Source organism: Halichoeres trimaculatus, unplaced genomic scaffold (assembly GCF_033239565.1).
Source record: "Halichoeres trimaculatus isolate MK-OKI-2021-1 unplaced genomic scaffold, fHalTri1.1 fHalTri1_scaffold_13, whole genome shotgun sequence".
Lineage (NCBI taxonomy): Eukaryota > Metazoa > Chordata > Actinopteri > Labriformes > Labridae > Halichoeres > Halichoeres trimaculatus.
In genome coordinates this window covers 35,158,939-35,175,170 of record NW_027437191.1, presented here as the reverse complement: position 1 = coordinate 35,175,170, position 16,232 = coordinate 35,158,939, and the positions used below count along the sequence as shown (strand labels likewise).

Below are 16,232 nucleotides of genomic sequence, written 5' to 3'. Positions count from 1 at the left end.
GCAGACCCACAGTGTCCTCCCAGGAATAAATAAAACCACGTCTGAGACACATTTTGTAGTTTATTCCCTGCTGCTAAACTAAAAACTACATCCACCACGGTTAGAAACTGACACTACTGAGGGAAACTCAGCCTCAGCTTTAAACACAGATACAGCAATTATCTGAGAAACACTCTGAAGCAAGTGAGAGCACACACACACACCCACACACCCACACACACACTCCCACACACACACACTCCCACAGTGGGACACAGTTTAGAGTAAATGTCCTCTGGAGGCTTCATGGATACTGTTGGTTACAGCACGAGACTCAGTCGCTGCAAGACAAACATAGAGACTGTTTCTGGGAGCAGGTGGTCAGCACACACACACACACACACACACACACACACACACACACACACACACACACACACACACACACACAGAAATGAGGTCTGCTTGTACTCGTGCGTCCCGTGGATCGTAGGTTTGGCCAAAGATCTGACAGGTAAAGTGGGTAAAGTGGGTTACTGCAGCATCAGAGGCAGAAATGAAAGCTGCAGCTCCTTCTCCTCAGCCCAGTTAACTCTCTGTTTGAGTCATGTGACTCAGATCTGAGGGAAAACAGGGCCAAAGATGGCGTCTATGGATGAGACCAGAAAATAAAAAAGGGGACGCACGTTTTTCTCCATATCTACTTTCATGTGGAGAGTTTCCTGATACCTCGGACGTGTTCACTTCCTGTTTGTGGTTTGAAAAGGTATCATCACAGACACTACATCACGTCTCCATTACACCAGCCTGTACTCCCCTGGTTAAACTGAAGCATCAGCAGCATCCACACAGTTTACAGGAGACAGAGGAACAGCCTTAACAGGAAACAGGAAGTGTCAGGTTTCTCACCTCTGGGTCTTCTGGGAAGATGTTGTCTACCAGCCTCTTGTACCGAGGCCTGAGCGCCCCGCAACAACCGCAAACCCCTGAAGAAAACAAGAGATGAGAGGAAAACAGAAAAGAGAAGTGGTCAACAAAAACGGCTCAGACAAGAAAAACAAACATGTCTCCTTTAGGGATGGGGATCGATAAGATTTTATTGATATCAATGCCCTTATTGATTCTGCTTGTCGATTCAATTTTTTATCAATTCCTTATTTTTCAAGTGAGTAAATATGTAATTGGTCACTGGATCTGGATAACTCCCGATGTAACTATAAAGAAATAAGTAAAAATGACACGTCATGTGACGATGTACAGATTTGAAATACGTTATTGACTCAAGTAGGCCATCTAGTGTCTTGAAGTGGTTACAGCATTGTTTTAAGTTGTTTGGAACCTTGCTGTAGTTATGAAGCTAACCATGAGGCTAACTTTTCTTTCATTTCCCTGAAAGTATTCTGGCATTTAGAGTTCACAGTGTTGTTTAAAAAGAGTAACTGTGATATGTTTCTGTGATGAGAGTTGAAATTCTACTCTGAAGCCAAAGTTATACTGATTTATGCTAACTGCTAGCGTATCAATGCGATTTCCCGTACACATTAGCATCAAGCTAGCGCTGTTTTGTTTATTTTGAATGTATTGAATAAGAATCTCCTGTGAGAGAGTGATGTAGATTTCTTTGAGTATTCAGTTTGTCAGTAAAACTTCAAGCTAGAAATCCTTAAACAGGGTTTTCTTGGGAAACGTTAGCTAACTGCTAAGCTAAGAGACCTGCAGCAGACAACTGCCAGCTCAGTTGAGGTTTTTAAATCATTTTTAAAGACTCACCTCTTCTCCCTGGCTTTAATCAAAGTGGAGTGCACATCTTAGGTTTTTTTTTTTTTTTTTTAATTTTCATGTGTTTAATGTGTTTTAATGTATTTTAATGAATACAGACTTTTGCTTATGTTTTAGATATTTTAAGCCATATGTGTTGTTTGTGTTTGTACAGCACTTCAGTTGTTTTAAATGTGCTCTATAAATAAAGTTTGAGTTGAGTTGAGTTGAGACTAGTCACATCAGATCCTGCAGCTCTGGCATAGTGTAAAGAACCAATTAGAGAATCGTTAAGCACAAAGGCTAACGCTATCGATGGATTAAAACATTTCTTAACGATTCTCAACAGGAACCGGTTTTTGATTCCCAACCCTAGTCTCCTTCAGCGTAATTCAGCGTGTCTACAACATGAGGATGAGAACGATCGTTATGTTTTGGTAACGTCAGGTTTTTCTTATGGGATTATAAACGTGTTACTGTGAGGGCAGATCTCCAGCTTTAACAGGCTGTTTGTTTACACTCGATGATCCAGGAAACAACAAATAAAAGTGAAACAAACACTTAGTATCACTGGTGGAGATCTGAGTGTCAACACTGTCGGCTTGTCAGGGTGATTATCCCTGAGAGATGGAGAACTGATACAGTATGTTTGGCTGTGACAGCTTTTAAAAACAGCTTACTACACATGAAACAATGACCAGTCAGCAGGTACTGACTATAATAACCCTGTCAGTCAAGAGCACGCTTGAAAAGAGTGACACACTTCGTTAGTTTCACTGAGTATGAGGATGATCAGCTGACTGTGAGGAGCAAGAAGCTTCCTTCCTCCTTTCCTTTCCTTTTCCTTTCCTTTGGGATACATGGACACAGTGACAGAGACACAGTGCTCTCAGTCAATAAAAGCTTTCACTGAACGTACAGGAAGGACGAAACAACACCAAACACAACATTGATCTGGGTCAGAGGAGCTACGCTAGGTAAGGGTACACCTGAGCCAACATGGGAGGAACAATACGAGTCAGATCAGCTGATAACACACACACACACACACACACACACACACACACACACACACACACACACACACACACACACACACACACACACACACACACACACACGTCCCTGTCAGTGCATCCAGATGGCTGTGAAGATAACACGGCTCCGCTCAGACAGTGATTTCTCTGACTTCGCTCTGAGTCGACCAAACAGCAGAGAGGGGAGGAAGCTGCCTTCTGATTGGCTGAAAGATCTCAGCAGTGGTGAGTCATAACAGGAACTTGGGAGAAGAAGGAGGAAGGAGAAATGGGAAAAGAGGGGATAACCTCCAAAAATCCTGAACAGAGCCGTTAACCCTTCGTAGATCTTTCTGGTTATTTTCTCCTGTAGGTGAACACGAGAGGAGGCGCTGAGCCTGTGGGAAAGTGGGTCATCTCTGAAACCAGGTTCACTGACGGATGAGACGACCTGACACTCTGCAAACCTTCACAAAACAATCTCCAGAGGAGCAGCTTTCCTCCTCTGTCCTCTCCCCGTCCTCCTTCTCCTTCCTCTGATTCTCCCAGAGGAGAAATGTTTCATTATTTATTATTTCTGAGACTGTTTCACAGATTGCCGCTTGTTTTCTGCTGAGCTGCCAAATTCCTCCCCCTACCTCACAGTTTCCTGTACCCAGCACACAGTGCAGCCCTGCTGGACTCTGTCTCAGGACTCGGGACCCAAACACCGTCTTTATAAACGTACAGGACGTCTTCGACAGACCAGCACAGGCCGCCAGGAGCCGTGTGGTTCGCACAGTTCACACCATGAGCCATCAGCCTCCTACAGAGAGCCAGAAAGCCCAAACCAGCTGTCTGCTTGTGTAACGTGTCCCAAAAATTAAGCACAAATTTCATTTTTCAGGCAATCAGCTGCCACGTGTCTGACTCACCAATGGAAACAGCAGAAATGAGCCGGACTCCAAAAACACTCAGTGAGACACACGTTTGATACGCTGTACACTCAATATGCAGCAGATTAAAGCAGGAGTGTCTGTAAAATCATAAAAAACAGGCGTTCACAAAGACAGAGAGGCACAAACTTAGACTGAGAGACTCATCGTCCAAAACAGCGTCCTGGAAAATGAGTCTGCGTCAGAGAATTGTTTCCAACTCGTGAATAATAACAATAAATCTTAACATTCAGAAAATAATCTTTAGTAAAAAAAAAAGTTTGGTTTCTGTCCTCTCTAGGGTGTAGAAGATGATGTCCATGATTTCCAAAAAGACTGAAAGACTGTCAAATCTTGATTCCTCATGTTCGATTTTCTTCAGCAAGCTACATTTTCCTTTTGATGCTTTTTATGAGAGAGACAGGAAAGAGAAAATAAAAAAAAGTGTAAACAAGGTGAGAGCAGGAGTGACATGGCAAAGAGCAGCAGGTTGGACCTGAACCCAGGGCCACCCACTCAAGACTCTCATTGGACGTAAGACCTGAATGCTAAGTCATACCAGTGCCCTCCATGTTACATTTTTCACTAGAATTTAAGGAAATAGTCACAAAAAGTGATTTTGTGGAGGTTTTTGAGCTCATGCAGTGAGTTCCACTGCAGAGTCATGTCTCTTTAACACACAGCCACGAAGCACTGCACTGCTCCATACTTAAAAACTACTTTAGTTAATTACTGCTGCGGTCCATCTTCAGTGCCAACCAACCACAAACAGCTGCTCATAGCTGTAACACTGTCAGCCTATTTTTGCCTATCAATCTCTGCAGAGCAGAAAACAGACACAGAAACCATCTGAGTACCTAATCATTTCAAAATAAAGCTCCATGTTCTGGCTCCTGACCATAAATCTCATCCTTGTTTATCAAAAGTCCATCATTGACATAGGGACAGAGGTCATCAGCAGGTCAGACTCGGAGGAAAACCAACACGAGGAAACAAGGAAAAGTTTGTTTTGGAGGAGGAAAAGTTCATGATTCTATATTTTCTGTACGGACACCATCAGAGAGGAGAAGGCATGGACTGAAGCTGCTGAAGTTTCAATAAACTGTGCTTTTCCTAATAAGAAGAAGACCATTTAAAAAAAAAAAAAGAAAATGCTAAATGTGAGAAGGGGCCTTTTTTGGTTTCATATCCAAAGAATTAGAGGTGTAACTAGGCCTGTCATGATAATCAATAAATCAATTAACCGAATGATAAATAAAAACGTCCTGGGTAAGTCTGCCGGCCTCGATAAACTGACACATGCTGCATGTTTGTTTTCCTCCTCTCTTTGGACCAAAGAGGCTGAATGGGAAGATGGCTCACTACGTCTATCTTTCCTAACATCGGGGTGCATAGGTTCTATAGCAGATTTAGCGGATTCATAGCGGAGTGAGCATCTGTCAAAAATGCGATCTTTGGGGTGAAGACGGGGCTGCTGGCGCGTACACACGGAGAGAGCTGAAGCAGCGTCCTGAGGGGTAAGGAGGAAACACACGCTAATATGAGTGATGGCACCAAAGATACGGTTCTTAAGCCGCCTGCCACAGTCCCAGTGTGGGAATATTTAGTTTTTTATCAGAATGAACAAAGTGTGAGCTCATGAACACCTACCAGCTGATATGTGGCATTTGTTTGAAAATAGTGGCGACGAAGAAGAAGATGAGGAGGTGCAGCAGAGCCTTGTTCTTTGACAATCAGCTCTTACTGAGGCTTTTGGTCGGCAAAGTAAATAGAAATAAAAGCACCCCATGGTGGCGCTCAAAGACAGATACATTACCAAAGAAATGCAGCCCTTCAATACGGTTGAAGCCAGAAATGTTCAAAATGTTTGACAGACAGTACGGATTGACTGGGAAAAAGTACATGTTACAAACAATTCAGGAACTGTGTAAACTCCTTTTATTTAGGCGATAGTTTTTATTGTTTTTTAATTTGGAGTTTTGTTTTTTCTTTAGAGACAGGGTCTATGTTTTACTGTTTTTGATTAGTATTAATTATTTTCATTGACATGTTTTTTTTTCTAAAAGAGTCCATTTCATTTTCATTGTATTTTTTTCTCTTTCTTGTTTGTTAAATTTATTATATTTTTTGTTTAATTTATTTTATTTCAAAGATCCTGACCTTTTAATTACAGTTAAATACTCTAAAGAAATTAAAGTTTCTTGCTTTTGATATGGAGTACTCACTTTATTATCCCATTTATCATAGTTACATCAATGAAAATATGGAAAAAAAAAACAAAATAGTATGAACAATAATATCGTTTATCGGCAACAATTTTGGAAAATTATCGTCTAGCAAAATTTGTTATCGTGACAGGCCTAGGTGTAACTTTCCTGACCAACAGCACTTAAACAGTCAGAGAGGAGGAGCAGAGCATTGAACAGCCTCCATCCTCTCTGCACTATCGTCGAGCAGCACCTGGGAGACGTGCAGGCAGCCTGAGCGGGACGTCTTTGAAAAGCCTTTTAGTGAAAGGCATCTTCAGTGTTTAAACCACTTAGAGGCCGTCTGTTTCCAGGCCGCCCTCCCTGCTCTCTGGAAGTTGTGCTTGAGTCCGCAGCAGGAGCTCCGGCTTATCTCTGAGAGCTCTGTGTCTATTCATAGAGCGGCCCCTCCATCACTTCAAACACTAATGAGACCTCTGAACCCCCGCCCCCTCCTCCTCGTCCCCACCTCCTCTCCTCCAGCTGAACTGGCCCTGGGCCCTTCATGGAGGATGGGTTGATGAAAAAGCAGCAGCAGCAGGGCCCGGGTGGGGACAGGGAGCAGGGTGGAGGACGAGGAGCGACAGGGACACAGACGGAGGGAGAGGACAGAGATGGAGGTGTGATGGGGGAGGTGGACTGTGATGCGCTGAGTGACTCAGAGATTAGAGCCTCTTATTATATTTTCCGTCCAGCACAAATCTGTCCTGCCCTTAACGTCGCAGGAGGTGGGAGGAGGTTTTGGGAGACGTGGAAAGTTTGTCTCCAAAGCCTCAAATCTTTTTTCATATTCTCCATGCAACGTACAGCAACAGCGTGCTCCTCAGGCGTGCTCCTCAGGGAGCCGCCTGGACAATAACAGAGCTGTTAGTGTCTCTGCTGCTGGTAATGTCGGGTTGGTGTGGAAAACAGAGCAACACACAGCAACCAGGTGGGTGTGCAGGAAGAATTCAGATGACAGCGGTGGAGAAAGCACACACAGGGGGTCTCACGACATCCACCCACTCTGCATGGCACGCTGACAGCACATCCAGGGGCGGCGCAGCGAGCTCATCCACAGCCACACAAACAGAGCCATGTGAAAGGAGCATGAAGCACGGGGACGACAAATTACAGGCTGTTGGTGGACGCTTAGAGGAGGGGAGCGTCGCTCTGAAGCCAGGGTCGACCACCTCACCCTCTGTGTTTCTCTCATTATCCAAGGCTACATCTACCACAGACTGATTCACGTGAACGTGTGCCACCATCGAATTTATAGGGTCCTCGCCTGGACGGCAAGGACACCATAAACCCAACCACAAAAACCCTAATTTCACCCCCTGAACATGCTCAAAAACTAACCAGAACTGCCACGCACTTCACAGTCACCAAAAAAATTCAATAAAATACGTAAATTAACCACCAACATCTCATAATTTACTCTCTAGTACTGCCAAAGCACACTAAAATAGCTCTAGTGGCCAGTAGGGATGTCATAGAGAGATAAAACCAATGTCAAAATGTTGGTCTCATTGAGATGAAAAAGTCATACACTGACAGCCCTGACCTATCTCAAACAGGAAGCCAGCTATTTGCCTTTCAGAATAAGATTTTGCCACATTTTTGCCCCTTTTTCAAAAATCATCTCCTCTGACACCATAAATAGTATCAGCTTCAAATTTGCTCAGATGACAGAGTGGACCCTGTTCTACAAAAGCTGTTGGCGATTTTGTTGTTTCAGAGACAGTTTTTGAATGGCGAGCCCTCAAAGTCAGTGAACCAATAAGAAGCCCTCTCAGCTAACCCATTGAAGGGGACATGTCATGCTGATTTCTGATTTAATACTTACATATAATATAATAAATTTGAAAACAAGACCTTTCATCTCCTGAATTTTCAAAAAATGAGATATTGTATTTTTTCTCATATCCTAGAACGAGATTTGATGCCTCTGAAAATAGGTCATTGACATTTGGCCGCGAGATTTCGACCTTCGTGACGACACGAGGATCCTTTCTTTTTATTGGAGTAATCTGATAAAGCAGCTCCTCCTCTGTGATGTCAGTTAGTCACACAACCGCCACCGAGGGATACACCCACCAAGAGCCGAGTATAAACGTATAAACTATACATGTTACAGTACCGCTTTGACTCACCACACTGAAGCGTCCTGAGATGATCTGTGTCCAGGTAGATTTTCTTCCTCCTGAGCTGCAGAACTGTCCGGGTCTGACTCGGGGTCCAATACAAAAGGACGTATCCTACACTCTGCCATTTTATTAGTGCTATCAATGCCTTACGGTGAAGTTTTGGCAAACAGCAAACTCGCTCGGTCTGCTCCATCCAATATGGCGATTTTGTAAATACTGCCATGCTGCAAAAACCACCCCCTGGCTCTACCACCTCCGCCCCTCTGATAGAACTGACCAATCAGAGCACAAAGGGCTGTGACGTTGCGAGGTTACTGGAGGTCATTCTCCAAACGGAGCGTTTCAACCAGATCTTCAGAATGGCCTAAAATGAGGATATTGAGAACGCTATTGTGGGGCAATGAAGGAACTAAATGACTTGTACTGAGGGCAGAAATGCTTTACAGGCATCCTAGTCTGGCATAGTGAAAAGGACAAACAAGCAGGATATGTCCCCTTTAAGAATGAATGGGAGCAAATGATCAAGCTCCGCATAAGCTGCAGCAATTTGCCTTCTACACAAAAAATTCAGTCTTACAGCTTTAAAATGACAAATTTTACGACAATAATTTAGGATTTCGTGAGAGATTTGGTGGAAAATTGTGGCATTTATGAGAAGTTGTTTCTATAACTTCTGTGAATGTCACACATGAGAGGGCAGCAGTTGGTGATGATGTCACACACTCATTAGGAGTTCCGTGCACCTGGTCATGTGACTCGCGGGAAGGCGGGAAAATGGAATGTTCTTCACACACACACACGTTATAAAGCAGTGTTTCTCAACCCTGGTCCTGAGGACCCCCTGCCCTGCATGTTTTTAATGTTCCCGACTCCAACACACATGATTCAAATGATCAGCTCGTTATCAAGCTCTGCTCCAGCCTGATAACGAGCCATTCATTTGAATCAGGTGTGTTGGAGTGGGGTAACATCTAAAACATGCAGGGCAGGGGGTCCCCAGGACCAGGGTTGGGAAACACTGTTATAAAGGATGAAACCTTCACAGTGGACTTGAAATGGGCATGACGGATCAGCATGAGGCAAGGCCCCGTCCATTGCTGTTTACAGCAATATTTATACTAACAATGGCCCATTGCATTAACCGATTACACTAACAGGCATTCTCCATTCCCCTCAGGATGCTGGCTTCACATTTACACGTTGAGAGGAAAAGAGAGAGAGAGAGAAAGCTGCAAACTGAGGCGAGAAAAATGAGCGTACACAGCTTTAAAGGGCATGTTTATGCATGAAAGTGTCAAAAAAAAACTCAACACTTTCCTGAAACTGCTGCAGCATTAGACAACTACACAAAACAAACCATTAAGAGACAAAAGATCCATCAAAAGTCCACACACACACACACACACAAGCACACACAGAAACAAGTCTCTGCATCTCCCAATGTCATGTCTGAACCTCCCGTCCAAAAAGCCGCTCTGTTGTCTCTGTTGTCTCAGCAGTCACGTGCACGAGACAAGAGAGAGTAAATATAGTCCCGTCGCCTGCAAGGAGAATATTAAACACACTCTGGATCTCTGTGTGTGTGTGTGTGTTTAAGTGTGTTTGTTTGTGTGGTTGTGTCTTCAGACCTAACTGTCAGTATCCACCTGGACCTCACCTCCACCTGGGGTCATGCAGAGCGCTCAGCTCACACACACACACACACACACACACACACACACACAGATCTGTAGGAAAAGCCTGACACCTCTCGGGGTGGTTACTCAGCGTGCTGTCCTTCAGGGTGTCGTTACATAACAGAGGAAATGGGGGGGGGCACATGAACCAGTCTACGTGAGGATGAAGCATCTTTAAACGGCTGATTCACACATTTAAATGCAAGATGAGGGTACACAAACACGGCATGAGGAGAAGACCAGAGACGTGGCCAGTGTCAGCAAACAATAAATCACGAGGGAGGCGATTCAGCGCTGTCCAATATGCACAGTAGCTGCCGCTCAATGAGCTGAGGAGAGGAGGATGGAGAGAGGCTTATAGCATTAGAGGAAGCGTGACACAGAATAAGAAATGTGAAATTTCCTCCAGCAGAGCATGTGGAGAGTGACGGCTGTTCAATTTGTTCCATATGTACTCAATCTATCTCCCACTCGTCTCCTCGTCTGATTAGGATGCATCCTCAGGCTGTCACACACACACCGCTCACACCCCCACTTTTTCAGCTGTCTGTCCACATGTTACAGCTCGGTGTGTCTGCTCCTTCAATGTCAAGAGAAACCACCTTCAGATCCTCACCAGGCTGACGAAACTCTACGAATCTTAGTCAAACATGAAAGTGAGTTTCAAGGGACTCGAGCTCCAGAGCGCCAAGTCTACACACACACACGCGCGAGCTGAAGGAGTGTGTGCAGCGTGATGGAGCCAAACTGAGATGAGTGAAGCCTGTATCGTGACTGACATGAGCCCTCACACCAAAGATTTTTCCATCGACAGCCTAAAACCAAAGCAAGGAGCGCTACTTTTTAATTAGCGCTAATCAATGAAGCATATATCAACACCACAAAAAGAGGACGCTAACAACGAGGACAGAAACACAACAGGAGATCACCCAGCACACATCCTACAGGGAAGTTTAGCTTCAGAGAAGAGAAGACTTCAATGTTGTCGTGTTAAATTCAGTGAAAGGAAACAGTCTGTTAGTGTCAGAGACCAAATGAGCGTCATTTACCAAAGAAAAACATCTCCGTGTTAGCAAATCCTGTTTAACACAGACGTATCCTCGTCAGAGTCCAAGATCCCATAATGTGCTGTTAGCAGCTCCAGCACTGGAGTGACAGCAGGAGGCTACGACAGCAGAGCTGAAGCCAAGCGTGTTTGCAGAATGCAGGAAAACTGGCTGAACGCTACCTGCCTGACATAACTAGCATGCTTAAACACACACACATGCAAACACACGACACAGACAGGCTCTGCTTACCGTACATCGCTCCTGCTGCTGCTGGAGTCCCTCACTACAGACGCTGATGTTTCCTCACTGCAGCTTCAGCCTCTCGTACACACACACGCACAAACACACACACACACACACACAGATGTACCCCTCACTCTGGCATGGATGCCTGCACGTGTGCTTGGAGCTAAAATGCGCACCGTGATTGGTGCAGAGCCCTGCTTGATGCAATGAATTACACACACACACACACTCCCTCACGGTGCAGTCACACACACATTAACAGGCATGTACACACACACGCATGAAAAGGGTCTGAGGAAGGGGAAGGGGGACGTCAGAGACGAGCGTGCCGCGTGATGACCTTGGATTTTCCCCGTTCGTCTTCTGCGCGGTGCTCCTTCTCAGGGGAGCAGTGCGGCTTTCGCATGCAGCCAGCCGCGCACAAACACACCCGCCTGGCGTCTAATCGCTCCTCTCAGCTGTGGAGGGAGGCGTGGGGGAGTGAGGGAGAAGGAGGCAGAAATGTGCACCACTGGGACAGAGAGGGAGAAGACCTCCCACCCACGCAATCTCCTCTTCCTCCTTCTCTCCTCCCCCTTCCAGCATCACCCTCTCCCTCCTCTCCGTCATTAATCTCGCCGCGCCTGCTGCTTCACTCACGCTCAGTTTTTCCTTCTCTGTTATGCAACTTTCTTCCACATTTGCCTCTTTTTACATGATTATTGAAAAAATGTCCATCCCTTTAATGAAGCTGATGAATACTTTAATGTTAGCATGTTTATGTCAGCTCCTTTTATTGAATTTACAGAAACTGCAGAAAATGTGTTGCATTACTTTATGCATTGGTGCCAGCATTTTTAGAAAGCCAATAAAATGCAACAACAAAGATTTAATCTGTGAATTTAAAGTCACAACTTTCATTTGTCTTTTCTTGTTTTTGTCTTTTAGAAAAAGCATAAACAACTCTGACAAATGCAAGAAACAAATATCACACACAAACTCCCTGATCCTTCGAAGTCCTCTGTTATCACAACGATACAAGCTCTGTGAGTTTAGACGTCTGATAACTCAGACATTTTCATTCAGAATTTTCATTATTAAAAAATCTGTTTTATGAAAAACATTTTTTAATTCAAGAAACATCAACTAATTGATGCTTTTACCAGCATAATTTCTCTCCACCCTGACTTTAGTTATTTTGAACTCGTGTGTTTCCTGACAAAATAACAGGAGCCATGTGTGATGTCACTTTGCTTGAACAATCCACAATCAGGCTTTGTGTTCCCATGCCAGAAACTCTGATTGCTGGCACAATCAGCCACGCTCCCTGTGAAGCTATACGCCTCTCTTTCTGACAGGAGAATAAACATTTATCGCTTCACACAGGAGGAAACATTGGAAAGATTCTCCAATTGGAAAATAACTGTGCCAGAAACAATAACATAATGCTCCTGAAGAAGTTTCTTTGACTAACTCTGATCTGCAGCAAACTCTGCCAAGTACAACTCACAGCCAGCGCTCCTTTTGATGCTGGACTACCCAAGAGCTGCAGCTGAATCAGTTTTAAGCAAAAAGGATCAGCTCAAAGTATAAAAACACAAATATGACTTTATTTTCTTGGTGTATTTTTGAGAATAAATATACATGTATAACGAAGAAGCCAACTTTTAATGAAAACAAATCTCTGTTTGAGCGATTCAGAAGCAGCAGAGCAGCCAGAGTGAGAACAGAGGAGATGCTGTTGCCACTTACCCTTGCCAATGCGGTGGTCCAGAAGGGTACGGCAGTCCAGTGCCAGCCTCTGAGAGGCTGGGACATCAGGCGCAGGCAAGGGCATGGCCAAGAAACACAGCACAACAGTCCACAGCCACACAAACAATTCCAAAAGCGAAAATCACTTTTAAAGACAGAAAAACTCGCTAACAACGGCAAAAACGTACGTCTGACACTGCAGGCGGCAGAGCAGAGTCAGAATTAGCTTTTCAACAAGTCTAGAAACACTCACAACTCCACAAACCATGCCTGCTGAGGGTGCATGGATCTAAGGTGAGGCTTAATGTACATTAGTACAAACACAGACGACCGCATCAAAAAGAGATTAGCAATAATTCCTTACAGCAGCTCTGCCCTCTGTGTGCGTCCCTCTCATTAATAAACATCTCACTGGCACAATGGACCTCACTATCCACCCAAAGTCTCTCCCTGGGCAGAGGGAGGGGGCTGGAGGGGCAGAGAAGGGCACCATGGGACAGGCGTTCAGTCAGGAGGCTGGAGGGTCAGGGAATGTGGACATCAGCAGATGCCAGCGGAGGCAAAACGACTGGTAGGTGATTTCAATACAATACAACAATTCACACACTTAGCCACGTTAACCCCACTCTGTGTTTGAAACACTTTTCACGTTCACAGTGAGTTGCTGTGGGTTTTTATGCGCCAGATTAAAATGTGTTTCTAGAAGTATCTGTTTCCGTGTTGTGCAGGTTGTAAATTTTCCGGCGTCTTCCCTTTGTCTTCAGGCCTTTAACAGGTGCATTAATTTGGGGTTACTCACCTGTCATGCTGGATGGTGGTCACCAGGCGGCGATGCTCTGCCAGGTTCACAGGAGCCGGGGAATGGATGACACCTCAGCCGGAAAACAAGTCTTCACGGCGGCGCCGAGAATCAGGAAAACCGCTGGCTCCGGTGAGGCCTGTGGAAGTTAGTGTGCTACGTTAGCCCATGTGTCAACAGTTACTCTCAGAATAAAAAAAAAACACAGTAAATCTCTTTTTAACGCTCACACAAGTAGAGAGGTGGAAATGGTGTAGTGTCATATTTTATTAACTTTAAAAGGACAGAAATGCTAAGTCGTAGAAAGCGAGTAAATTGATTTTAAGCTAATAATGGTGATGCTACTTTCCATAGTTGTTCAATGAACAGTTTCTTCATTGGAGCATAAAACTTTTTTATTAACTTGTATGAGGTCAAGACGTGTGTTTTAGGTCGATAATTCAAACAACCTCAGGTAAATTATATTTTAACAAAGCTAATATTCGCTTGTGCTAAGAGTGCTAACCTGAGCTAGCCAACTGTTTGTTTAACGAGAAATCAGTGTCTGTGCCTCGGTGAAAGAAGTGTCAACGCCCATTTTACTCACCACGAAGTGAACATAATGAATAATCCCTTAGTTAAATAAATCAAATCCTTCCGACAGCAGACAGTTTGATTTAAGTCCAGCTCTGCCAGAGCACCATACATGTAGTAACTGCTGTTCCTGTAGCTTCCAGAGGCTAGCAGGAAATCTGACAGCTCCCCGCTGGACACTGAGTTAGTCATGCTTCACTGCATGTCGGCGCCCAACCATAGATTTACACTCACATGATGTTTGCTGAGCAGGTATACAGGCTATCACTGTTACACAGGCTGGACCACATAATGTTTAAAGGCTTTATAAGTAAATAAATAATTGATTAAATAAATAAATGAAAAATAAATGAAAAGGTAGGAAAGAATAGTAAAGAAACCCCATGGATGATGACTCTTCTTGACATAAACTCAGATTATAGCCATAAAAACATACTAACCCCTTTCCACACATCAGACTTGTCTTGTGATGCAATAAATAATTTACAAAGTGAGTTCATTAATTTCATACTGTCATAAAAGGCAACGATAGAGCAGAATTTAGGCATTTTAGGTTAATATATAACGTTTTAACTCAAGAACTGAGGACTCTGATTGTGGATGGGGTCACTTGTTTTTGTTTGACCCGTTTTCAACCAGCTGGGGGCAGCAGTGAGTCAGGAAAAAGTTGATAACCAGTTTACTGATAAGCAGAGCTGTGTTAAATCTCCATAAGATTTCCGATGATAGTAAAAAAAATGAATAAATAAAAGTTTTCACACCTGGACCTTAACCTTAACATGTTTCAACTACACACTTCCTGAAGTCTTCTGAGGAAGTTGTAACTTGTTTTCTGTATCATCAGGTGTCAGACTAAATGAATAATTTTGGATAATTTCCAGTAATAGTTTTTAAGGAAAATCTGATAATTTATTTGAATTCTAAGTCACATATCTTCTGTTTATTTATAAGAGTTAAACTCTGTGCCTCTATGTAGAGTCTTTGGTCTAGTGGTCTACAGGTTAAGTCTCTCAGGGTCTGGACCACGCTAAGCCCATGGATCCTGGAGTATTCTTTCAAACAGTATTTTAGTCTCCCTCTCATGCCTCATGTCGCTGAAGTCTGTCAGAATGGGATAATACCATCTTAGCTATGTTGAGCTAATGATGCTAACAGTCAGATGTACTTCAAAGCCCAGGAGGAGCTACAATCCTGTAAAAAATTATTAAAATTATGATCCTTTATGTGTTGGAGATACCATAACACTCTAGTAGTTAGCTGCTCATCATAGTTTTTGTTTGTTGATTTTTATTTATTTTTGTTTAAAAATAATACATATCACAGTTTTAGCACAAAGTCTGTCTTTGTTTCACTTGAACTTTCCCGACCTGTGTTTGTGTTCAATTCAAACAGCTTCATGAGACTGCCAACAAAAGCTGGCAATGCGTCTACACACACACACACACACACACACACACACACACACACACACACACACACACACACACACACACACACACACACACACATAGATCTCTTTGTCCATTATTTAAATGTTTGATGAGCGCGTAGGCCACAAGGTCAGTTCAATTGCTCGTTTGGCCCGAGCCCATATGAGCATCAGCTGATTAGCAAACAGCCAAAGCAGTTAGCGTTAATACTAATTAGCTTCTGAGGTTTTGCCCACGGCTAACTAATTCATCTTAACTTTCCCCTGAGGCAGAAACAGCTCACCCTTAGAGTGGAGACACTTAATAAAATTACAGGTAGCATGTGCACAGCAGACGGCCATTTATTGGCATTAGCATTTGCTTCATTTGTTAATAACGAACAAAAAGGCTACGAGGATTAGCTTCAAGTATTTACTCAATCTCTCTCATTGCTCCTAGCAGTGGTATCCCATTAAATGAACTCAAAGGTGATTTATCAGACGCTTGCCAAGTGTCAGAGAGCTGCAGCGATGTGGTGGCAATTATAGTTGCCTTAGACCTGGGCCCTATTTTTAGACGCTCCCTAAGCAGCAGGGCAGGTCTGAGCCACAGTCACGGTTGGACAGATGGGAACTCATCAGATCAGCTTTGTGGGCCTTGTGCTCTGCCTGGACACAATTAGCAAAGTATGTCTCATAACCCTAAAC

The 16,232-nt window shown here is 43.8% G+C and overlaps 1 protein-coding gene across 1 annotated transcript in view; it reads right to left on the bottom strand.

Moving 5' to 3' along the window:
* Window positions 1-13,122, bottom strand: part of LOC141801696 (protein EFR3 homolog B) — a 43,076-nt gene extending 29,954 nt beyond the window's left edge. The window contains exons 1-2 of the mRNA XM_074684841.1: window positions 12,745-13,122; window positions 889-965 (exon numbers count right to left, since the gene is read on the bottom strand). Coding sequence (XP_074540942.1) covers window positions 889-965; window positions 12,745-12,829 — 162 coding nt within the window. The 5' untranslated portion in view covers window positions 12,830-13,122. The remainder of the gene's footprint in view (window positions 1-888; window positions 966-12,744) is intronic.
* Between the last annotated feature and the right edge of the window lie 3,110 nt (window positions 13,123-16,232).